Source organism: Octopus sinensis, linkage group LG6, assembly GCF_006345805.1.
Source record: "Octopus sinensis linkage group LG6, ASM634580v1, whole genome shotgun sequence".
NCBI classification, from domain to species: domain Eukaryota; kingdom Metazoa; phylum Mollusca; class Cephalopoda; order Octopoda; family Octopodidae; genus Octopus; species Octopus sinensis.
The window spans coordinates 84,392,002-84,419,532 of NC_043002.1; the positions used below are offsets into that span (position 1 = coordinate 84,392,002).

At 37.2% G+C, this 27,531-nt stretch overlaps 1 protein-coding gene across 1 annotated transcript in view; it reads right to left on the reverse strand.

The window, feature by feature from the left end:
• Positions 1–5,431: 5,431 nt before the first annotated feature.
• Positions 5,432–27,531, reverse strand: part of LOC115213359 (integrator complex subunit 2-like) — a 54,922-nt gene continuing 32,822 nt past the window's right edge. The window contains exons 17-23 of the mRNA XM_029782301.2: positions 24,344–24,472; positions 21,039–21,321; positions 16,916–17,026; positions 14,195–14,302; positions 11,514–11,619; positions 7,604–7,771; positions 5,432–5,984 (exon numbers count right to left, since the gene is read on the reverse strand). Coding sequence (XP_029638161.1) covers positions 5,815–5,984; positions 7,604–7,771; positions 11,514–11,619; positions 14,195–14,302; positions 16,916–17,026; positions 21,039–21,321; positions 24,344–24,472 — 1,075 coding nt within the window. The 3' untranslated portion in view covers positions 5,432–5,814. The remainder of the gene's footprint in view (positions 5,985–7,603; positions 7,772–11,513; positions 11,620–14,194; positions 14,303–16,915; positions 17,027–21,038; positions 21,322–24,343; positions 24,473–27,531) is intronic.

Sequence of the window (27,531 nt, forward strand, 5' to 3'; positions counted from 1 at the left end):
TCACTTAAAAACCTGCAGTGAGAGAACTTAATAATAATGCTCACTGTTTATAAAACATCAAACAAATAATACATTAAGAAAAGTCCTAAGCTAATACAAAAGTCCTCCTAATACAATCCAAATGAGCTTTTCTCTTGGCCATGCGTGTGTGTGTTTGTACATGTGTATACATTGAGAAAGCAATATAAAGTGAGTGTTTATTCATATAAGTCATCAAATATCTTGTAAATAAACTTGTTTTGTTGTTGAGCTTTCTGTAACGTATCCATGTGCAGAGTTTGCATTGCATGTACACACACACACACGATGGGTTTCTTACAGTTTCCATCTAACTCACAAGGCTTTAGTCAGTCCAAAGCTGTAGTAGAAGACACTTGGACAAGGTACCATGCAGTGGGACTGAACCCTGAACCATGTGGTTGGGAATCAAGCTTCTTATTACACAGCCATGCCTGTCTTTCCTTATACAAATGAGCAGATATTAATTTGAGTTTGAAAATACAAAACAAAAAGGAAAAGCTGTTACAAAATTTCGTCTTTGGATTTGGTTTGCAAGATTCTTTATATGGGTTCGTGTGTTGAAGCATATTCTATTGTGTTTAAGGAGAGTCATTTTCTTTTTGTGCCTTATAATGTAACACACTCACCGGTATAATTTTCACTTACTTCTTATTTCTATTTTCCTAAAATTTTCATTGCGTCTTGCAACCTTTTCAATAGTCTTGACTCTATTGAAAAGATTGCAAGATATAATGAAAATTTAGGAAAATAAAAAAGAAATAAGTGGAAATTTTACTAGTGAGTGTGTTAAATTATAAGGCACAAAACAAAAAAATGACTCTCCTCAGACACAACAGAATATTACAAAATTATCTTCAGTTAATAAATATCTCAAAATCAGTTAATCTTAATAAAAACACTTTTCTGTACCTCTGTTCTCTTTTACATTCACATTGTACCATGATCTCATCTCTCTCTTTCCAAATAGGGACACTACGTATTCACCTCTTCATCGGAACACCTACTGTTGTCCTTCCATTATACTTTTTATATCCCTCAATACTGTATCTCACTCAAGGATCTTGCCTTGTGAGAACTTGGTGACCTCACCAGTGCTGGTGCCATGAGTAAAGCATCCAGTACACTCTGTGAAGTGGTTGATGTTAGGAAGAGCCTCTAGCTGTAAAAGCCGTGCTGAAATAGACACTGGAACTGGGCACAAGTCACTGATTCGTCAGTTCATGTTGAACTGCCCAACCCATGCCAGCATGGAAGACAGGATGATGATGATGATGATGCTGACACTGCTTTATCACAGTGAAATAGCCAACTTAGAAAGTGTCTTCTACTACAGCCCCAGGCTGATGAATACTTTGAGAAATGAATTTGGTAGACAGAAACTCAGAGAAAACCTGTTGTGTGTGTGTGTGTGCATATATGTACTTGTGTATCTCTGCATTTGTTCCCTCCACCACTACTTGACAGCTGGTATTGGTTTGTTTATGTTCTTGTAACTTAGCAATTCAGCAAAATGAGCCTGATAGAATAAGTACCACGCTTAAAAAAAGATAAGTACTGGGGAGCAGGGAGTGTGAGTGTGTGACTTGTTTGACTATACTTCAAGGTGGGTGCCCCAGTATGGTCACAGCCAGACTAAAACAAAAAGGAAAAATAAAAGAAATTCTTCCCAAAATCTTTGAAAGAATCACCAGGTGTGTTAGTCTGGCTAATACTAATACTAATATTAAAAATACTCCTTGGCACAAGATTCTGGCAGTAAAATTACTGGCTACAATATTTTGGCATAAGACCCACAATTTTGAGGAGGGGGTAAGTCAATTACATCGACCCCGGTGATCAACTGGCATTTATTTTATTGACCCCAAAGGGACGAAAGGCAAAGTCAGTCTTGGTGGCATTTGAACTCAGAATGTAACAATAGAAGAAATGCAGCTAAGTATTTTGTTTGGTTGGGTAACGATTCTGTTAGCTCACTGCCTTTCACAGCTAAATTATTAAACTCATTGATTGCCTAGCACTAATTGTGCATGTTCTAAGGGTGACTGCTGTTTAATTCTATATGGTAGAATCCAGCAAGAGTTCTTCTAAGATGAACAGATGCAATATTAAAATGAAGGACATGGACAAAACCATCATCTTGAAACTAAAGATAGTCGTTTTTCTTTTAGCGCTAACTTAAACGGCTCAAGCTGCTCGCAGTAGATCTCCTTTGTTATCATTTAGTTTGGGATTAAAAGTTGAAAGTGGACTAAACCTTTCATATCCCATCAAACAGATAACAACACCTTACTTTTGCCTGGGGAGCCAGTGTTTCTCCTGTCTTTGGTGCTTGACATTTTTATAGAGAACCCATTTCTCATCACCAGTTCATTCATGAGATTTGACAGCAAAGAAGAGCACACATTCGCTGTCTGTGCGTGATTAGACTTCGAAAGTTTGAGGAACCTATTGACCCAATTTGCTGACTTTTCTGATGGCATGCACAGGTTGATGAATGGTTGAATGACCAAATCCAAGCTTCTCTGCTAGTTCCTCAATAGTTACAATGCAATTTTGTTCCACCAAGATTTGCAGGACGTCCTTGTCAAGCTCTACAGATCTTTCAGGATGAGGCTCGTCTTCTAAGCTATAGTTTCCGACTCAGAACTTCTGGAACCACTGTTGACACTGGCTTACATTTATTGTCTGATTCCCATATACTGCATTAATATTCCTCCCACTTTCTGTTGTGTTGTTGCCTTTGTTGAACTCATAAAGCAAAATAAGCCGAATATGCTCCTTTGTCGCTTCCATTATAGCTTTGAAAAAATAACTGTTAAAATTGAACTGCACTCTTCAAAGCTTGCACTAAGGTAAAATTACTACTTGCTTTTATAGCAAATTGATACAGGTAGCTTATCCAATACCACTCCAACTTTTAGTTCATGCAATTGAAAAAAAAAAGCATTATTTATGGGATTATCCAATATATATATGTATATATATTTACTTGTGCATGTTTTTGTGTTTGACCCCTCACCCCCACTTGACAACTGGTGTTGGCGTGTTTATGTCCCTGTAACTTAGCAGTTCAGCAAAAGAGACTGATAAAATAAGTACAGGACTTTAAAAAAAAATGTCCTAGGGTTGATTTGTTCAACTAGAACCCTTCAAGACAGTGCCCCAGCAGGCCTGCAGTCAAATGACTGAAACAAGATAGAAGATTTCAAGAGCACAAAACCATGACTGCTTTCTGCCAAAACAAACATTATCCATTATCTATATATGCTGCAAAATCTGTCATTCCTGCACTGGATACCAAGTACACTTTCTCCTTGACTTATGACCTATGCGCCAGGAGTGGCTGTGTGGTAAGTAGCTTGCTTACCAACCACATGGTTCCAGGTTCATTCCCACTGCGTGGCACCTTGAGCAAGTGTCTTCTACTATAGCCTCGGGCTGACCAAAGCCTTGTGAGTGGATTTGGTAGACGGAAACTGAAAGAAGCCCGTCGTTTATATGTATGTGTGTATGTGTTTGTTCCCCCAACATCGCTTGACAACTGATGGTGGTGTGTTTACGTCCCCTGTAACTTAGTGGTTTGGCAAAAGAGACCGATAGAATAAGTACTAGGCTTACAAAGAATAAGTCCTGGGGTCGATTTGCTCAACCAATGGCAGTGCTCCAGCATGGTCACAGTCAAATGACTGAAACAAGTAAAAGAGAGTAAAGAGTATGTGACTTATGACCACAAAAAATAAATAAATAAATAAAATTTTGGACGTTGGGCAGTTGCATGAATGATAACTATGGCAGCATCTGGCAATGCAGGCCTCACTCAGGCCTAAGCATCCACTGCCTACCAGTCTTTCACTCAGTTGATTTCAAGCATCAACTGCAAGAATGAAAATAATGTTGAAAAATATGAATCCACCATATGACCAGATTGACTTACAACCAGTCAGTTGGAACAGAACTTGAGTTGTAAGTTGAGGAGAAGGTGTACTGTCCATCATTCTTAGAATCATAATTGGATTTGATGCACAATCAAGAAGGAAAAAAATGCATGCGTATGTGCAAGTTTAAATGAGTACAAGCATGTGGCATGTATGTGTAAGAGAATTATGGATTTTACATACACTTACTCCATTACTGCTAAGGTATATGGTTGTTACAAATTTTAATATTTGCATATTGTGAAAGAAAATAACATTTTGTGTTGAATACCTTTACTACAAGGTATTCAACACAAGGATGTTTGCAAAAGGGACATGAAGGTCTGCAACATCTATATTAGCAACTGGGAAGCAGTTGCCAGCAACCGTGGAGATTGGTGATGCACTGTAAAAGAAGGAACACAAAGGAGTGACAGAGAGAGAGAGGAGAAATGGAAAGACAAGAAAAGACATCAACAAGAAAGTATGACATTACAACCAGCCAGGAAAAGTCTTCGCTACATTTGCGGCACCTGCTAGAGGGAGTATTTGTCCAGGATAGGACTACACAGCCACAGCAGGAAATGTATTAGGACATGAAATGTAAAAGCCTGACTAGATTATTTTATGAGCAACTCCATTGTTTCCCGAGACAAAAAGGATGCCAACAACAACAACAACCTTTACTACATTAATTTTGCTGTCATACTTTTATTTTCAGTTTGATTATTTTGACTTACACTTTAATCACAGATTTGGAATATATTGTATGTCCAACCTACACAGACATACATATAAATATATATGTATACGAGGTGGTGAGCTGGCAGAATTGTTAGCATGATGGGCATGCTTTACGTCTTTACATTCTGAGTTCAAATTCCACTGAGGTCGACTTTTCTCTTCATCCTTTCAATGTTGATTAAATAAATACCAGGTGAGCACTAGGGTCTATGTAATCGACTTACTCTACCCCCGAATTGCTGGCCATGCACCAAAATTTGAAACCAATATATATATGTATACACACACATGGATGTATAACATGCATATTGGAGATCTTTCTTACCTTAAAAATATATACACGTTATTGCTTAACAAATAACATAACTTGATAACAGATGTACACAGCCAGAAACTTATTGACATCATCAGATCTAATTAAATTTTTATATTAGTCAATCTTTAAAAATGCAATACTTTGGTTTAAATATTCTATCTAATTCATTTGGAGAGAATATTTATGAAGAGCTATTTAGAAGTTCTCCATATGAAAACTAAAGCAAAATGGTAAATTTTGATTAACAGCTTATGTACAAGACTACAAATTTATGTAACTTGATACTTTAGTATGTAGACTCCAGAAGGATGAAAAGAAAAGTTGACCATGTCAGGATTTGAATGGAGTACATTACTAGACAATCATTGTGTACATGATTACATAAAAGATAATTAAATAGACCTCCTACAAGGCAGTAACAGCAACAACAGCAAACTCTCACTTAACCATCCATCCATATTTATTTCAAATAATCAATGAGGAAATTAAAATAATTTGTGAAGAAGTCAGTGAATGGGTAGGATAAAAATGATCTGTTGTATAACCAAGGAGGAACATGTGAAGAAATGGCATGTATCCAAAAGAGTACATGGAAAGGGCTAATGTGTCATGAAATGATCCTGTCAGTGGGCAATGGTCAAAATGAGGTGGGTTTTGTATGCTTGACTGAAAGGTATGATGTATGAATGATGATTAGTCAACAGAGAGTGATTTGGTATGCAAGCAGTGGTTGAAGAAGAAATGATCATGAGATGTAAGAAATGACGAAATGATTTGGTTAGTTATCTACAAGATCATACTGGTATCAAAATGCACAATTCAGTAAATATTTCGCATCACAACAGCTTTCTGAACTATTTCTGAGAATGTGGCGCGCACAATTTGGTTTAGTTTAAAGTACTGTCCAGACAAAGTTCCTTTGACAAATGTTGTAACTTTTCTGATGTTTGCATCAGAGTGATCAAACGAGTCTTTGTTATTGATAAAAGCTAAAAGGCAAGAAGAGAAAAGAAAATTAAGAAATGAGAAATACTGATGAGAATTTATTTTCTCTATTTTGATAAAAAGAAAAAAAAGATGACTTGAATTTACAAATCAGCACAGAGATTTTTGACTATCAGATAAATTAGGATATGACTGTATCTTAGACACAGGTGAATAATGGATTAAACAAACACTGTTGAAACATCTAAACATATTGACTTGCTAATAAAGAATCATTTAAAAATCTTTATCTCTCAAATCTATTCCGGATCTTTTCGGTTTGAACGGCAATTTTTTCTAGTGGTGTCATATTAAATTGTCACCCATAATTATGACCCTAGTATCAATCTATTGCATTTCAATCTGTTTTAGAGTTAGGGGTGGGAGTGAGGGTATCTTTTTTTCTTCACAAATGTAAATAAACCCAATTTGTTTCTTAAACGAGGGACATATTCATACGGCACAGAATGTTTTTTACCTCAATGGACGTCAGTGATTGGTTGAAATTGCAGAAATTGAAGGAAAAAACAACAAATATCTTACAAACTATAGAATTTTCTCAATAAAGCCAAGAGAAAAAAATGTTTTATAAACACATTCTACTAGTATACAAAGTTTAAAATCTTTTAGTTACCTAGAAATTATGTTAAAAACTGCTGTTCAAACCGAAAAGATCCTCTATTCCTTCAGACAAGCACAAAATATATATCAGCATTTATCAATTGCTAGACTAGACTCAAAATTCATCTTCTGTATGAAATGTCAGTATCTCAGAGTGACTGCATCTACTTTCTCCAGCTCCCACCAATGGAGGAGTTTCTACATATTGCTCGACTTGCTAAAAGTAGTAGCCAAATCTCTCTAAAATTACAACCTACCAACTTAGACAAAGACACATTGGACAATGTAATCCTGAGTGCACAGTGCCTGGGACAAAGATGTGATATTCACAGCTTGAACACCTTTGATGATAATTCTGTTTATTCAGGGCTCCTCAACAACATCAGCAGCAGCAGCAGAAGTAGCAACAACAACAATAACTACCCAGCATTACAATAGACATCATCAAAACTTCTGATCAATGACACGCTGGATGGCACAACAGATGCAACGTGTTTGCAATGTCACACTGCACATCACATGGTCAACTCTGGCACAACAGTGACAAACTGTGATGCTACACAACTCAGACATAGCAGAGCTAACATACAAGATTTATAAGTTGCTCTTCACTGTTTAACCCATTAGTATTTAAACCGGCCATATCCGGCCAAAATATTTAATCTGTTTTATGTTCAAACTGACCAGATCCAGGCTCTCACACCTACCCTACAATGTTATTCTACATTAGGTAATTACACCATCAAGATCTTGAAGATATGGGATAATGCATGATTAATTCAAATCAATGTGAATCAATAGGCATTATGTTTGATAGAATAATCAGAATACTAAAGGGTTAAGTGACAACTCTTGTTTTAAAAGACTGTCTGCATGAGGAAAACAGGCTAAGAACTAATGAACAACAAAACCATCAACAAACAACAACAACAACAACAACAAAAATAATAATTTGCTTTTAAAACCTTCAGCTGTTCTACAATATTAAAAGTCGGATACATACCTGTTTGCATGACATTGCTGGTTGAGCTGAGGGTTGCAATACAAACACGTCCTATTTGCATGAGTAGGCTGGTAACGTCTTCACACAATGGTGGGAATGCTTGACATATCAACAGTAATGACGGAACCGTTTTGATAAGAAATTCAGCACGCTCGTGAGCTGAAAAGGCTGAAAAAGTAAAATAAGAAAAATTGAATGTGTGTGTGTGTGTGTGCATGCAGTTGACATTAAGAGCAATTGTACAAACAAATGGAATAAAAAAATCCCTTGGCAAAGAGGTAAGAGCCAGCAACAGGAAGAACATCCTGCTTTAAATATTTCCTTGTTCAACCAATGGTAGTATGGAAAAACAGATGCTAAATGAATGAACAAATGATTCTATCTATCTATCTAAATTTATATACATGTGACTGGGAAGCAAACTGCTTGATCACACAGCCATACCAGCAACGAAATTTCTGTTGATTCACCAAGAGGTGAGAAATTACAGAATTCAATATTTCTTTTTTCTTGCTTCCGTCATTGAACTGTGGCCATGCTGGGGCATAGCCTTGAAAGATTTAGCTGAAACAAAATGACTCCAGCACTTATTTTTTTAAAGCCTTGTACTGATTATAATTGGTCTCTTTTGCCCAAAGCACTAAGTTACAGGGACATAAACAAACCAACACCAATTGTCAAGCAGTGGTGGTGGGGCAAATACAACACACACAAACGACAGGCTTCATTCAGTTTCCATCTACCAAATCCACTCACAAGACCACATAGTTGAAAAGTAAGCACCTCAATCACACAGCCATGGCTATGTCTATAGCCATGCCTTATTCTAACTGAATGGTTTTAAATTTGCATTCTTTCAGCTTGAATTTTAAATCATCAGATATTTGAATATATTTTAAAATAATATCTGAAAGCCGGTGACATGTAAAAAGCACCGTCCGAACGTGGCAGATACTAGCGTCGCCTGACTGGTGTCCATGTCGGTGACATGTAAAAGCACTAACCGATCGTGGCCGTTTGCCAGCCTGCTCTGGCCCCTGTGCCAGTGGCATGTAAAAAACACCCACTACACTCATGGAGTGGTTGGCGTTAGAAAGGGCATCCAGCTGTAGAAACACTGCCAAATCAGACTGGAGCCTGGTGCAGCCTCCATGGCTTACCAGACCCCGGTCGAACCGTCCAGCCCATGCTAGCATGGAAAACGGACGTTAAATGATGATGATGATTGAGAAATGCATAGTTTGATATTGTTTAATAACGTCTGACAAACACAAGCCATGTACACAAACAAATAGATTGGTGTGTGTGTGTGTGTGTGTGAGTATTAATATGTTTAAATGCATATGTATATGCCTTTGTACAAGAAAAAGTAAACAGCTGGACAAATGTAAAAAGATCAAAAGATAAACAGATGGCTTGATAGATAGAGAAATATACAATTACATAAATAGATAAATTTTCACACATCATCATCATCATCATCACAACCACCACTACCATCACCATCATCATTACCTTCGTCATTATCCTCATTGTTTAACTCTTTTGATACCAACCCGGCCAAAACCGGCTGTGACTCTATAGTACAAATGTCTTCTTTTCATAAGTATTGAATTAAAATCTTCCACCAAACCTTAATCATAGTTTATGTTCCTCACACTAGCTGAATTATAACTAAGTTCTTTTACTAAATTCTTTGTTGTATTTAAAATTAATTGAATGAAACACAGAGCATCTCAAAATAAATATGGTAACGAAAGGGTTAAATATCCACTTTTACATTCTTGGCATGGCTCAGATATAATTTGTTGAAACAGACAGATACCAGTCCTGTTGGCAACCTTCACCTGTTTCTAAGTAAGGTAATATTTCCCCATGACCAGACATGTTTTCACGTTACAGTGACATTTGTTTACAATTATCCTGCCATGTAAAGACAAGGAGACAGTAACACACACACACATGATGGGATTCTTTCAGTTTCTGTCTACCAATGAACCCACAAGATTTGGTCAACCCAGGGCTAAAGCAGAAAACACTTGCCCAAGGTGTCACACAGTGGGACTGAACCCAGAATCATGTGGTTGGGAAGCAAACTTCTTATCACACAGCTATGAAGTATAAAGTATGTAAGCCCTTTCTTAGTTTTAGGTTCTATAGTGTTCAATGTACAGTGAAACATAAAACTATTCACAATTATGGTTCCTGTTGTTAAGAGCGAAGGGTAAGACCCCAAATAGCTTAGCTCCAGTGATATCACAAAAGTTACCTAAACGATGATAATCATCATCCTTTAATGTCTGTTTTCCCAGCTGGCATGGGTTGGATGGTTTGACCAGGGCTGGTAAGCTGGATTCTAGTCTGATTTGGTTTGATTCCTAAGGCTAGGGACTCCAGCTCCTGAATAGCCTTTCCTATGGATGCAAATAGTCACAAAGTAGTATCAGTTTACCCTCTCTTAGACAAACTGCTTTCCTAGGATAATGAGTTCCAGCCACCTGAACTACTTTTTAAATGATACAATCACTTACCTTTGTCCCTTCTATCAGATGAAATAGTTCTGTTAAAACATGCTTTTGGGATGTCAAATGACAGTGTCTACCTTCATAATGAATCAAACAAAGGCTACCCAGTCTAACCCAGATGAGGATGAAAACCAAAGTATATGAAGTATTCAACAGGAACATGTTCACAGATAATGCAACATCCGTGTGTCTGTCCTTGTTTGTCCCCTCTGTGTTTAGCCCCTTGTGGGTAGTAAAGAAATAGATAATGCAGCATTGGAAACACACTTTTAAAAACAACACAATGTCATATGAACAGCTTCTCAAGAACAGTGATATCACAAAAGTTACCTGAATGATATCAGGTATTTTTTGTTACCTGATAACATTCAGTTTATGATATCATAAACTGAAGAAGACCAGCATTTGGAGTACCACCTCTCAGTCATTACCATCAACAATTGCAAGTTGGACATAGTTACATATTTTGGTTCTACCAACACGAGGAACCTCTCTCTAAAGTCTGAGGTCAACAGACCAAGTTGAAGAATAACTTTAACATTTACAAGTCTGACAAAGGGAATCTGAGAGAATAATAAGCTAAGGATGTATATTAAGGTTGTGGTCTACAAAGCCTGTATCCTCAGCATACTACTTTACTACAAAAAAGATCTGAAGGTGTTAAGGAGTGACTTTTGTCTGGAATAGAGATTCATCTGAGTAGCATATGAACACCTTCCATCTTTGCACCTTAATTGCACTCTGGATATCAAATGGACTGACTAGGTCATCAACAAAATTGTTCTGGACTGTGCTCAGACCCCAGCCTCTTTGATCAACTCCAATAATGACGTCTCCACTGGATGGACCACATACACTCCATGTCAGATGGAAGGATCTAGAAAGGCTTGCTGTAGTGGAACGTGCCACTGACAGAAAGAGAGCTCAAAGGCAACTATACCTTGATTTCAAAGATTAAAGATGTCTGCAAGAGAGGCACAATATATTAAGAAATAAACTTAATATATTGTGCTAAGAAAAGTGGGGGAATGAACAAATAAATGAATTAACACACACACACACTGCATATTTTCCTGATAAGATATGCCAGGTGTGCAGTAACTTCAGTATTCAATATCTGAAAGGAGATACTAATTACTTAGCAAACATAATAATATCAAATGTATACAGATCAATGAATAAAGACAAAATTTACTGATCAATAAGAAACACGCACACTGAAATAGAAAGAACTGAAAGAAGGTAATTAAAAAATGCTCCATTATTTAACCAATACATCAGCAGTGAAGTCACAAAACACATTTTAGGTTATATGACTAATAGTTTGATTAAAAAAAAAACATATGTCATACATATTGTGCTAGTTAAAAAGAAGGAAGACTCACCTCCCAGCACTGTAAACATAATGTTGATGATAACCCGAGCTATGTTCATTGCTTTAGGCAAGGCATATTGAAGGCATAAATGACTGGCCAGCTCAATAGCAAACATCTTGAAGAGAAAGAAACACTTTTATTAACGAAGAGAAGTAAAGGAGATTCAGATAAAAGACAAGGGATAGAGAACAGTAAAGACATAGATTAAAGTAAATATATTCCAAAGAGTATCAACCATGAAATCCATTCTTCATCATCTTCTGTCTACTTAATCTGTTGATTGATTATATATTTTTATGTACCCTAAAATAAGAATATCTGCCATGTGCTGTAATGTGGTAGCTTCTCTACACCTGAATTTACAGTTTAAAGTTCTGTCCTGAAGCCACATCAAAACCATCTTCTCTCCTTTTCCAACAAGGATAGCCATGTAATTCCTCTACAGCAAAACACCTGTTCCTATTCTTCTATCATATTCTTGACTCTTGAGAGCTAGCATAAGCCACCGCCCTCAATACTATACCCTCCCCTCAATCAAGGGATCTTGTCTTGTAAGTTACCTGACAACTTCATTAGTGCTAGTGACACAAAAAAAGCACCCAGTACACTATGTAAAGTGATTGGTGCTACAAAGGGCATCTAGCTGTAGAAGCCATGTCAAAATAGACATTGGAATTAACACAATCCTCTGACTAGGTTGTTGTATAAGGAATCAGATCTAGAATCATGTGGTTGTGAAGTGCACTTGTTAAACACAGCCTTGCTGATATTAATTATTGCAACTTAAAGTTGTTCACCTTACTGCTATCAAGAAGTTACAGGTGTGTTTAGTCGAGGGAGAGGGAGAGAAAGAAATGTACATACATACGTACATATGTATGAATGTATCAACTCTTTTATGGGGAGTTAGCTAAAGGAGAACAACCTCCACATAAACCAAAAAAGAGATATAAGGACTTGCTGAAGGCTTCCTTAAGAGATGCTTGCATCTCTCCTGACACATGGGAAGGCATAGCCATTGATCGTAGCAGGTGGAGAAGGATTGTGCACGAGGGGACAGCCACTTTTGAGAAATCTTGAGTGGCACATGAGAAAATAAGGAGGGATGTCAGGAAGGGCATCGCTGTTACACTTCCAGATGGGAAGGGTCTTCCTATGATGCTGACATGCAGTGTCTGTGCAAGACCCTGTCTCAGTAAAGCTGGACTCAGTCATCTTCATAGTCATAAAGCGGGACAGATGAGTGACAACCTGGCCACTGGTGTTGGTGTAACACACCATACTAATTATATCTGTCGGGCATGTGGAAGAGAGTGTAATTCGGCAGGAGGACTTAAATGACATGCAAGGTACATGAAGCCCAGTTACAACTACAGCCGGCTATTACCGGTAAAGGTTTTAGTTGCCAATTCTGTACAAGACACTGTAGATCTTTGGCTGGGCTAAAAAGTCACATTCGATCACAGCACCAGTAACAGTTAAGCTTCGTGCAATGGCCATGCACGATAACGAGGGGAAGCCATAATGTATGTGTGTGTGTGTGTGTGTATGTATGTATATATATATATATACACACACACACATACATATATGCAAATAAATACATATATATAGATATATATATATATATGTGCACATAAATACATATATATAAATATGCATATATATCTATATACATACATACATACATACGTACATACATACATGCATGCATGCATACATACATACATACATACATGCATACATACATACACACATATATATATGAACATGCCAATGTTATCTATTATTGTAATATAATTAATGTGTTTGTTGTTACTTATGCTTCTGCGTCTTCAGATGCAGTACACACTTTCTTTCACATGTGTGGAAGGAACTTAACGAAATGAATCCCATTCAAAGAATACGGCTGACCTCTCATACTCAAAACTTGGGATAGGATTAGAATTAAAATTAATGGTAGAAAGATAAGATAAGTATTCAAGGACAGAACAACTCTATGCCAGTATAATCTTTGCTTCCATTCATGAAATCTCTTAACTCAAAATTGGTAGCTATTATAGCAGAACTCTATAATATGAGTTACATAAGCTATCAGTAAAAGTAAATATTAGTGAAATTTCTCAATGAATATAAATAATGAATTATGAATGGAATTTAATCATATGAGAAAACATAAGCCAATGAGGAAATCTTTGTGTTATTGCTTGACTTGCTAGAAACTGCAGCATGCTGTTTTGAAATCACACCCTATCAAGCTAACCACCCCCTGAAGGACACATGGATAATGTCTTACTAGATACACTGTGTCCAAAACATAAACAAGATGAGAGGATCATAACTGGAACTGACCTGGGGTTAAACAACAATTACAATAAAACATACTAAAAGAAAATTGTAAAACATGGTTTCTAATTTAGTCACAAGGCCAGCATTTTTGAGGTGAAAGGAACAGTTGATACCATCAACCACAGTATTTAACTGGTACTTTATTTTATTGACCCTGAAAGGATAAAAGGCAAAGTTGGCCACCGTGGGACTTGAACCCAACTCAGAACATAAAGTCAGAAGAAATATAGCAAAGCATTTACTCTGGTTCTCTAACGATTCTGCCAGTGCAGTGCCTTATACTCATCATATATTGTTGAAGAAAATTATAATAGCAACAGGCAGATTACAAGTCAACTTACTTGTTTTTCCATCTGAGGTTGGCTGAGAAGTTCTGGAATGAAATCAAAGCATATGTGCATTGATGGTATACCTGCCACTGTAATGGGTAATAGTTCACTTGGGTAACCCTGCAAAAGAAATTTCTATATTATTTTTTAATCTTTTAGTGAAGAAAGAAAGCTGTACTCCCAATCCTCTCCAGAGCTTCTAAGACTGGTAGAAGGGAGGTATCCACAAATTAGATATCTAGCTTTAATGCTTACAACAGAGCACTACTTCCTTAAACCGGAGTGTAAGCCACTGATAGATCATAGGCCATGGACGAAGCATTGATGGAGCATAGGCTATCGATGGAGCAGAGATTGTCAATGGAGCACAGGCCATGGATAGAGCAGAGGCCATTGATGGAGCAGAGGCGATTGATAGAGCAGAGGCCATTGATAGAGCAGAGGCGATTGATAGATCAGAGGCCATTGATAGAGCAGAAGTCATCGATGGAGCAGAGGCCATTGATAGAGCAGAGCCATTGATGGTGCATAGGCCATCGATGGCTTTTCTCTACTGTTCTCATCTCTGGGCTGTCGTTTCTGCTTCTCTCCAGTTGGACACTGCTTTTTCAACTTTGGGGCCTTGCAGCTTCCTTTTGGATTTTGCTGCACTACATTATAAGCTTCCCTGAGGGAAGGTCTTCTCCAAGTCTTATTGGTTTTGAATTGCCATTGATGCTTCCATAACTTTCTTTCTATGTAGGGATGTTAGCCATATGCAAACCTAATTTTGCATATGAGAAGAGGTGGTCCATATTAGACTGGCCACTATCTTTTGATTTGTCCAGCATGGGAGGCTTTACCAGGATCTTGTGCTCCACTGTCATAGCTTTCAGGGTTAGTGAGGCACACAAGCCACCACATCACAACCATGACTAGACCTTGTGGTGGTTACAACAGAGTAGGAGTTCATATCAGACACAGAAAATGGTGAAGCTAAGAATTCTAATCTTGAATCTAACCAGATTTGGCAGAATTCACTTTATTACAAGTTTTAACACCAGGACCCCAGTTTGAAGATAACTTGTTCTTATTCAGAGGCCCTGAAACAAAGTCATAGGTGCTGCTCTTTCCTCCCTGACTAAATGGTTAAAAAGAATTTTAATATTTGTATGAACAATACAAGAAGTGACTATGAGGTGAGAGATGAAGAAAGAGATCTTGTAAAGGGTAAGAGCAGGATGGAAAGCATTCAACTTGGTGAAGGATGTGCTGAAGGTGAACCTAGACAAGGCAACTTGCACCAATTTCTTCAACAGTAAAGTTTTGCCCACAATGCTATATGCATGTGAAACTTGGCTCTTGATGAAGAAAAGTCCTCTGCTTACGGCAGAGAGAGCCATGGAAAAGTTGATGTTGGGAATCTTACTAAGAGATCAACCTGGAATGAGGAGATCAGGGATAGAACTAGAGTGAAGGACATAGTTGCAGAATACCCCCACGCAAAGCTATGACAAGCCAGTCATGATGCAAGGGTCACAGACAATTGGCAGACCCATGCAGTTGTCAAGTGGAACCCATGTGAGCAGAAGACCTCCAATCAGGTGGGAAGATGATTTAAGAAAAATGTTTGGAACAATGTGGAGGAGAATGGCAAGAGCATGAGGGGAATGGAGTGAATGCTGTGGCCAGCAGAGCCGACTTGTCACCAGACAGCCTGGCTGATCCAGGTGATGAATAATAAAGGCACATAGGTTACATATTTTATAAAATTTTTGTAGTTTTTTTTTTCCTGGAATTGTTGGTTTGATGGTACAAAGAACAATGGATGCTATGAGTTGAACTGAACTCTTGAGCTAAATACACTATTTTGCATGTCACTGTATGCCTGGTTGACAACAAATAACATTCCTATTTCATGGCCATGTTGTTACTAACAAGAAGTGTATCCAATATTAACAAAAGTTATTTAAATGCCTATATTAGCAAAACGTGCTAGCTTTAGAAAAATTGATATATCACATAAAAAGCACCATACAAGTGTGATCGATGCCAGTACTATCTGACTGGCTCCCATGCCAGTGGCACATAAAAAGCACCGTTTGAGCGTGGTTGATGCCAGTGATGCCTAACTGGCCCTTATGCCAGTGGCCCGTAAAAAGCAGCCACTACACTTTTGGAATGGCTGGTGTTAGGAAAGGCATCCAGCTGTAGAAACCTTGCCAGATCAGATTGGAGCCTGGTGCAGCCTCCTGGCTTGCCAGTCCTCAGTAAAACCATCCAACTCATGCCAGCATGGAAAGTGGATGTTAAACGATGATATATATATATATATATATAAATGTAATTACAAAAAATGACTTTAATATTATTAACACTTTAGTATTCAAATTAGTCTCTCAAATATAATGCATATTTATTAAGTCTTTTAACTTAATCATGTATTAGCTTGGAGCTTTGAAATTTTGATGATTTAATTGTTTATTTTAAAATGGCATTGTAGGATAGGTGTGAGAGGCCAGGTCTGGTTGCTTGAACATTAAACAGGCGGTATATTTGCGTTGGATATGACCGGTTTAAATGCTAAAGAGTTAAAAAATAGATTTGCTATATGGGTCCAAATCAGTAAACAGTACCACTGATTAGAAAGTGAAATATTTGTATCTATCATTTCAAAGATTTAATACTAAGTAGTTGAGAAACGCTTCTTGGATGCTGAGCTTTTAGAACAAACATAGAAACAGATGTGTTTACCTGAAAATGTACAAGTTTGGCCAGATTAGGATCTGCAATATACATCTGGTGAAGAAAACTGCAAATCAAACACTGCACTTCTCGTAGATTTGATAGCAAACTGGTCTCTTTCTGAAAATATTAAATGAATGTATGAAGGAACGATTGATTAATTGATAGACAGCCAGACAGGTAGATAGACACACACACACAAGGTCAGAGAAAAGGGGTCTTGTTTCATCAGGGAAATCCTCCAGCATACAAGTCCTTGGTTTCAATGGCTATTGTGCATGACTATGGTTTTGAACTGGATGGTCACCCACCCTATTCTCCTGACTATCATGCTTCCCAACATGAAAAAAATACTTGGCTGGGAACCAGTATCGCAGAGATGATGACATCATACCTGCTGTTGATGACTTTTTTCTTGACTAACAGAAAGAAAGCGTCTTCACATGGGATCCAAGCACTGCAACATTGTGTGGACTACTAGAGGGAATATGGTGAAAAATAAATCTCATTTGGTCACAATCCATGAGAATATCTTGGTCAGCTTATGGAACTTTTTAGCTGACCCTTGCGTGTGCACGTATATGTGTGTGTAAGTATGTATGTATACGTGTTTGCGTGAGTGTGTGTCTTACTGTCTCTTTGCCTTGACTTCATGTGATAGTTGTGAATGAATGTCACAATCATGCATACAGTGTCCCTTGTTTTCAGTCTTCTGTGAAAACAGGTGAAGTCATGGGGGAAAATATTACCTTGCTTGGAAACAAATCAGGATTGGTGAGAGGAAGAGCATCCAGCCACAGAAAGATCTGCCATAACAAATTCTATCCAACCCAAGCAAGCATGGAGAAGTGTACATTAATGATGATGATGATGATGTTATATGAACTAATCACAAGATGATTAGTTCATTTAACTGTAGAACAAGAAATATTTAGATATCATGTGATTTTTAAATGAGGCATGACCTTTCAGGTAAATAGAAGACTGAACTTAACACTTACATAGAAATTCACTACTATTTTTTTTGAATTGTAAAACAATAAAGTTAATTCTTCTTAAATGCAGAGCTTCCCTCGGTGATTGACATTCTTATGCAATTAACCAAATTTGGATAATAGATGATAAATTATGAGATTTCAATATATAATTAGTTGTAAGGTATTATGTCGAGGCTAATTTTGTGTAGATTATATAATAAAACAGAACTAAAAGTATTTTTCTATTTATTCACAGTATGTTTTATGTAAACCTAATATATTTGTGTTCTGCCCTGTTCAAGCTATTTTTTTTTATTGACATGACAATAATTTCATTTTATGAGATTTTTAATTCTTTTAACATTCTTCAATTATACAAATTTAATTAAATCTATTCACACATTTCTAATTATTCTTTAATAACAACAAGGAGCATACTGCTGCCACCACCACCACCATCATCGTCATCATAAAATCCACTATTCTGTGCTGCATGGCTTGGATGGAGGTTAGAGAGGCAGATTTTCTATGGTTGGATGACCTTCCTGTTGCCAACCTTCACCTGTTTCCATGCAAGACATCTCACAGCATGCTGGAAATGAATGACCCTGATTATACGACAGTGACAATCATTTACAACTATCATGTAATACCAAGACAAGGTGTCACACACACACACATGCACACAGATATACTTGTATGACAGGGTACTTTTGGGTTCCGTCTACCAAATTCACTCACACGGATTTGGTCAACCCAGGACTGTAATACTCCAAGGTGCTACACAATAGGATTGAACCCAGAACCATGGGGTTGGAAAGCAAACTTCTTACCACACAGCCATGTCTGCACCTGTTAATAAAAATTTAACGAAGCTGATCACTGACAAGTTTAATTGATAATGAAGAAAACAAATGAGCATCTTGATTCAAAACTATCAACAATGGAGATTTATTTATAGGCGCAGGAGTGGCTGTGTGGTAAGTAGCTTGCTAACCAACCATATGGTTCTGGGTTCAGTCCCACTGCGTGGCATCTTGGGCAAGTGTCTTCTGCTATAGCCTCGGGCCGACCAAAGCCTTGTGAGTGGATTTGGTAGACATATATATATGTATGTGTGTGTATATGTTTGTGTGTTTGTGTTTGTCTCCCCAGCATTGCTTGACAACCAATGCTGGTGTGTTTACGTCCCCGTCACTTAGCAGTTCGGCAAAAGAGACCGATAGAATAAGTACTGGGCTTACAAAGAATAAGTACTGGGCTTACAAAGAATAAGTCCCGGGGTCGATTTGCTCGACTAAAGGTGGTGCTCCAGCATGGCCGCAGTTAAATGACTGAAACAAGTAAAAGAGTAAAAAAAAAAGAGTAAACCTAATTACATAATCGAAAATGGGAATTTTTAAAATTTGATCTGAATCTGAACTCAGCTTCATTATCATCATTTGACATCCATTTTCCATGCTGTTCTGGTATGATTTCTATGGTTGGATGCCCTTCCCTATGTCAACCACTTTATAGAGAGTGCTGGGTGCTTTTTATGTGGCACCAGTACCAATGCTGTTTTTACATGACAGCAACACCAGTGATTTTTACATGGCACCAGCTCTAGTGTTTTTTATGTGGAACCAGCATCAAGCCGTGGGTTTTAATCCATTAGAATGATAAAAATAACTTGGAAGCATTTGACTTTGGTTGTTTGTAAACAAAAATACTGACTACTGTTATTTTAACTTATCTTGTAAATGTAAACTTCCAGAATAACTGTAGTCAAAGCAAATCAAATGTTCAATCTTGTACAACATTATACCAAATTTTTATTCATAATTGGAATAGTATTATCCTTTCTACTATAGACATGAGGCCTGAAATTTTCAGGGCGGGGCTAATTGATTACATTGACTCCAGTACTTGACTGGCACTTGATTCAGGATGTAAAGACGGATGAAATGCTGCGACATATTTTGCCCAACATGCTAATGATTCTGCCAGCTTGCTACCTTATAACTGAAATAGCATCATGCAATTAACCAAAAGTGATTGTTTTGTATATGCAATTAACAGGTCAATTTTACATAGATTTAATGGTAAATGGTTCAATGTTTTTAAAGTGTTGTAATTAACTGAATTATGTAATTAAACAGAATCAGTTGTATAATTGGACTCTCACATTAGTTATATTATTGGTACTTATATCAGTTTATGACTAATTCTTGCACCTTGATGCCAGGAAGATGGAGTGTCTGGATCAAACTGTGGACAGGAATGTAGGAAACTAGATTTGGGTAAAACACCTAGTGTAGTCTAGTATACAATCTACTAAAATCTACTTTTTGTCTTTTGTGCAATTCTCTTTGAATAATTACATCTCTCTACCTATAATGCCTATGTATATTACCACTAGTGAACATTAGAAGCACTCATGGGCCAAATAGGGGCAACTATTCCTAAAAACTCGTATTCATAAGATAGACCAAAGTAAATGGATAATGGGTTCTATTTGCATTATAACAACTTCATCAACAATTAAGAAAGGAATGAATATGAGGTATTAGCAAAGTCTGTATGCAGAGGTGTGTGAGAAAAACTTATCCATATGGTGTATGTGTATACACACTGACACAGACACATACACACAGAGTTGTATGACTGAGAACAGAGATAGAAATTGTCCAAATGAATGCACACAGTTCTTAAGACCAATGCTTGATAAAAAGCTTGCACTGTTTCAGCTGCAAAAATCTTCCAGTATTGCTCACTTTACTAAAATCCATTTGGATAAGCATTTGTGTAAACTTGAAAACAAGTACATTCCATTTCATAGGCTTCTTTTTCATTGGTTGAGATATGAAAAGATTCCCTGAGGTGCATGGATTTCATTAAAACCTTTGTTAATGATAGCTCTAGTGGGGCTCCGACTCTGAACACAAACTAGTAATACATATATTATGAGAAATATTTTAAACTAGAAAATAAAAACATTTCTTTTTTAATATAAAATTGAGCCAGTGGCTGGATCTAGCTTGCAGACCCTATGTTTGACACTCCTGGCTCAAACTACGGAAAAAGACAAGGGTAGCCATAACTGGAACCCTTTTAACTATTGTTCTGCTCAATCAAGTCAGAGAAACGATTAAACAACCTCAACACGAGCTTACCATTTCATCTGGTTGTCTAAGGCAACATTCCAATAAGATCTGCACTACTGCACTTTCTTGTGCAGAAGTCAAAGCATTTTTCAGTTCTTTTCTTTCTTGCTCTAAAGAAACTGAAGTTTTATCTAGTAATTTTTCCTTGTCCTTTTTGTCCTGATCTTGAGCATTGTTGAAACCAGGGTTCTCAAAGAGAGGATGTGAAGCTATATGACTGGATAGAAACACCCGGCATGCCTGTATGTAAGCTTCAAGAACCCGTAACACGATTTCCAATACAGGAGGGCATCTGAAAGGAAAAAAACAAAACTTAAAATTTTTAAATAAATAAAACAAATATTAGATATCTATCTTGTTTTTAATTTGGGTTTTAAGAAATACTTTAAGGAATTTGGAAACTCCTTTTGGTCTATGTAATGTTCTCTTTTTGTCCCCTTCTTTTAATAATTTAGGATCTGCAGAACTTACTAATGACAAAGTTATTTTAGTAGCTATTTTGAGCTAAATGGTGACCTCCCTAGTGCCAGTTTCTGAATGATTTGTCAACAGGGAAATGTCAACAATGTCACCATCTGCAGTTCAACAATTTTTTGAAGAACTACAGAACGTAAACATTTGCAAAGGCACACATATGTACACAGGCTTTGTACAGTTTCCCAAATTTTGTCTACTAAATTCACCTTCAAGGCATTGGGCACTCCAGAGCCATAAGATACTTGCCCAAGGTACTGTTCAGTGGGACTGAACTTGAAACATAGTTGTGTAGTGAAGTACTTAACCACAAATCCATACCAGCACATGGCTAAATGGTTAAGAAGTATATATATTTAATTAATTCTTTCTAATTTTGACACAAGATCAATACTTTCGGGGGGAAAGGATATGTCATTATATCTACCCTAGTACTTGACTGGTACTTTATTTTATCAATCCTGAAAGGATGAAAGGCAAAATTGACCTTGATGGAACTTGAACTCACAACAAAAAGAGCTGGAAGAAATGTCACTGAGCAAATTATCTGATGCACAAACAATTCAGCCAGTTCACTGCCTTATGCTTTATTAATGAAAATTTCATTAATTTACTTTTATACATGTTTACAGTTAGAAAAACAATCTTAATGAAAATGAATACCTTAGAAAGGAACTTTTTAATAGGGGAGTCACTTTTCACAACTTAAGAATCTCTAATAGTTCTGAATAGTATGAAAATATTGATCTCTAATACAGAAATAATGCCTCAAGTTTGGGCAGGGTTATAGCCAATTATTTTCCAACCCAAATTCCTGACTAGTACTTAATTTTATCAATCCTGGAAGAATGAAAGATAAAGTTAACTACAGCTGGATGTAAACTAAGAATGTAAATTATCTGTAAAAATATTGACAAAATTGTTAATCACTTATGATTTAAATATTCTATATTCCAGATAACATTTATAATCACCAACTACATGTTTCAACTCAGATACTGGATAATTATGCCTCATTAGAAGAGCTTTGTAACACAGCCAAAAAATTGGAAAAAAAAAAAATAAATAAACCCTCCAACATAATTACAATGAAAATAGAGATGTTCTTTCAGTATGATGTCAAGGCTTCATAAGATTAAGAGATATCAAAGTTTTACATAATCATAAGATATTGGGCAAAGTTGACTTTGGCAGGACTTTAACTCAAGTGTGCAGAAAGTTGGAACAAACACTGTAAAGTATTCTTTCCAATGTCCTAACAAATCTACTAATTTGTCTGAGGTAACCTTGCAAACTTACCCATACATGGTTTGTCCCTGACAAGTCTCTCTCTTCCCTGCAACTCATCTTCCTAACCCCCTTCCCTCCACCCATGTTCACTCACTGCATTCTCCACCATCTCCCATTCTCCTTTTGCACTCTTACAAACTTACTTGCCCACTCACCCTACCCAATCCTCAGTCAGTATCACTTCACTTTATACACCCTTCCTTGTAACTTGAGTATGCACCCCAACACATCTTCACCCTTTTCTCTCTCTCTCTCTACTCTCAACCTCTCCTTTTCCAAATGAGGTCGCCATGTACCTCCCCTACTGCAAGACACCTATTTCTGTCCTACTCACAAGGATTTATTTGACCTGGGGCTCTAAGTAGAAAATACTTGCCCAAGGTGCCACACAGTGGGACTGAACCTGAGATAGTTGGGAAGCAAGCTTTTTAACCATGCAGCAATACCTCCGCCTACCATTATAGGTTTATAATATATTAGTATTATATAATCAGTGGAAGATGTATGCAACCTGACTGATTTCTGATTCCTTATCGGAGTATACGAACAAAGCTTCACACATATTACTTCACTATGTGCAGGCATGTATATCACAACTTCCCATCTTTTTATCTAATAACTCTGACATTTCGTGCTTATAAAAAGCCCAGCCCACACCTGTTGTTACATAATCATTAAATGTATTGACCTCTTGTGACACCAATGTGTGTAATTCATTCAGAAGGACAGTTGGCTCAGATAGAAGTACTATTTTACATTTACGATTAAAAGTATCCATTGCTGTTTACTTTAGCTCTCGTAATTCAGTGAGAGATTTACAAAACAGAAAGGCTATTGAACTGGTGTAGGCTGTTTATCATATCGCTTTGCTTATCTTGTTCAGTTGTTTTTAATCATATCTCGTTTCTAGACATAGCTTGCTATGTCTCACTCCCACAGGGTCTTGGTTGGGGCACGCTGTACTGTTTCACTGTAGGTGCAAAGACTAAGGTTTTTGTAGAGGAGAATAGGAAAAATCAGTTGTGAAGTTCATGCCTATCCCATGGCATCAATTACACCACTGATGGAATTGTATTTGATTATATGAGGGGGCATTGAAAAGTTCCTAGCTTTGGGTAAAAGAAAATATAGGAGAATCAGTTAATTATTTTATTCATCATATTCCCTTTCAGATTCACACACTTATTGCAGTGGTCCTTCAGTTTTTCTAAGCCCTGTAAAACGAACTTGGAAGGTTGGGCCTCCAACCAGCCCTTTCACAATACTCTTAAAGTCAGGAACTTTTCACACACACATGGGCACACACATGCACACCTACACACACCAGTAAATATCAACTTCTAACATTATTATGTATAATTAGTATATATAGGTCTGCAGATGTAAATTAAAATCAAAGTCCCCACATCACATTCTTCACACCCCTATTTTCAGTGATACCATAAACATGAGATCCATACAAGCATAGAAAGGTGTAATGTTAAAATGATGATGATGATGACGACGACGATGATGATGATGATATTCCCCATAACAAAGAGCTAACTTACCTAAATACTCGGTTATCACACTGAAGAACAACTAGGGGATCGACAGTGATGTCGTTCTCTGATACAGGGACAGCAGATTTTACACCATTATGATTGATTCTGAGAGCGTTGACTGTCATGAGACGTAACCTGAAAGAAAACAAAGCAAAAGGTAAAATGGCAAAAAGAAAAAAATTGAAACAACCAGAAGTAATAAAGGATAAGTTAAAGAACTGGTGACAAGATTAGAGGTGACCATGTCAGATGTGACAGTGTCAAAGGTAATAAGGTCAAAGTTGATGAGGTCAGAGATGATGGCAGCAGAGGTGATGAGGTCGAGTCTAGGACATTTACACCCTCATGCACAATAACCCACCAAGGACAGTTACCCCTGAGGACAACAGATGATGATTTAAAACTTCTTAATATATTGGAGAGGGGGTAATTAACCAAGAGGGTAGTTGTCATCAGGGGGAATTGTCCTAGGTGGGTAATTGTCCTGATATGGATAAGGTCAGAGATCATCATCATCGTTTAACGTCTGCTTTCCATGCTAGCATGGGTTGGACAATTTAACTGAGGACTGGCGAGCCAGATGGCTGCACCAGGCTCCATTCTTGATCTGGCAGAGTTTCTACAGCTGGATGCCCTTCCTAACGCCAACCACTCCGATGAGTGTAATGGGTGCTTTTACGGGCCACCGGCACGAGGGCCAGTTAGGCGGTACTGGCAATGGCTATGCTCAAATGGTGTTTTTTATGTGCTACCTGCACAGGAGCCAGTCCAGCAGCACTGGCAACGACCTCGCTCGAATGTTTTTTCATGCGCCAGTAAGGCGACGCTGGTAACGATCCCGCTCGAATGGTGCTTTTTACGTGCCACTAGCACAGAAGCCAGATCATGCTCTGATGGTACTCTTAGCACTCCACTAGCACAGATGTCAGTCATCAATTTGATTTCGGATATTAAATTATGTGCTTTATTCAGGAACAAACTGCAATTACTGTAGTAAGAGTTGAACTCATGTCTACATCGTTAGTAATCTAGCACATGAAGTTCATTCATTAAACTTCCACAGAAACTTGGACTCCACAAAAAATAAACTTTACAGACCTTGCAGACATCCGAGCAAAGTCGCAAGTCACTAAGTCACTAAAATGGTCGCGAATGGCGACAACAGAACTTAGACTAACAAACAATTGATTAACTGTTTAAACCAGCACATTAAACAATTGATTGATTAGTTAGTTGGTTAGATATTTAACCAACTGACTGACAATAAAGAAGTGGAATTGAACCAGTGCATGTGTTACTATTAGCATAATGACTCTCTCAAGACACAACATTTGTTTCAATAAATGAATTCACATCAAGAATCTTGCAAACCAAATACAAAAATGCAGTAATTTCTACTCCACCATCTGAATACTAAAGAAAGACAGACTTGAATTAAACTTGTCTTTCCTTCTAAAATGTCAATGAATGGTTTGCTGGTTTAGTTTACCTCATTTGACAACTGAAGCTAAATATTTAGGCCAAGGCAAGAAGTTGATAAGAGTTGTTAGAGCACTGAATAGACTGCCTTGTAGTTTTTATTCTGTAATTTTATTCAGAGTACCCTTGGTACTCTGAGTTCAAATTTACCTTTCATCCTTTCAAGGTCAATAAAAGAGTATCAATTCAGGGCAGTGGACTGGTAGAACTGTTGAAATATTGGGAAAGATGCCTTGCAGCATCTGTTCTGGCTCTTAGCATTCCATAATTTGTGAGTTATCCTCAGAATAGAGATCTGGTCTGAATGCATGCAGGTTACCAGATGGTGGTATTGAAAACAAAAGATGGATTAAGTTTACCACTTAAAACAAATAGACTGTATTTGTTTCATATTTGTACAGTCTCTCCAATGGACCTCAGTACAGATTCTGTCAACACAGTTTAACTCACAAGGCTTGAGTTAACCTAAGGCTATGGTACAAAAATATCAGGTCATCCCATAAGTTCTGGCCGAATTTTGAATAAAGAAAACAAGTGACCAAATGTTATATTTAATCATCAATGTACTTACCCTGATTATTTATGACTTCCTTCCATCTATTTACAAGCTTTTTAATCCCATCAATGTAAAACTCTTTTGGTTTCAAAGCGAAGAACTCTGAAATGTCAGTTTCAACCTCCTCCTGGCTTGCGAAAGTTATGTGCCCCAAATGCTTCTGTAAACTATGAAACGAATGGTATTCTGAAGGAGCAAGGTCAGGAGAATAAGATGGATGAGGAATTTTTTCCCAACCAAGCTTTTCGATCTTCTGTAATGTGATCTTTGCAGTGTGGGGTCACGCATCGTCCTGATGAAACATCACCCCTTTTTGATTCACTAAAGCAGGTCTTTTTTTCTTCAAAGCTTGGTTCAAACGCTCTAATTGCTGACTTCAGCATTGATTGTTGCATTAGGTGGTAACAATTTAAAGTGAATTACTCCTTTGCAATCCCACCAGATAGAGAGAAGAACCTTTTTCTCATGAAGTTCCCTTCTCAGTTGTGGTTGAGCTTTTTTCCTTTTACCAAGCCACTGTTTACAATGTTTAACATTTCAATAGAAGATAAAATTTTTTGTCACCAGTCACAAGTCTATCTATAAAAGGGTGAAATGAGTTTGCAAGAATGGAGAGAAGAGCAGATATCAACTCGGGATTTGCGGTTGTTTTCAGACAATTCATGAGGCACCCATTTTCCAAATTTAGGAACTTTTCCAAGTTGTTGAAGATGACGATGAACAGTTGCATGGTTTGAACTAAGCTTTATTGTCAATTCTTCAACTGATAATGCAGGATTTTCTTCAAGTAATGCCTCAAGGAGCTTATCATCAAACTCAATCTTCATCCTCAAGGCTGAAATCTCCACTTCTGAATTTTGCAAACCATCTTCCACCAGTTCTTTCATTCAAGCATTCTTTCCCATAAATTGAATGTATGTTTCGAGTCGCTTCGGCTGCAGAGTTTCCTTTTTGGTACTCATAAAGCATTATGTGCCTTAATTGCTCTTTGAATACTAGCATGTTAGAAAGGGTTTTAATCAAAGAAATTTTAATTCTATTATTCTGTATTTAATTAGTTTAAATGTACCCAAACACATAAAAATAATTTTTAATTCCATTAGACGTTCTAAAATATTATTAAATTTCATTCAATTTTTGAAAAGGTAAAATCGGACAG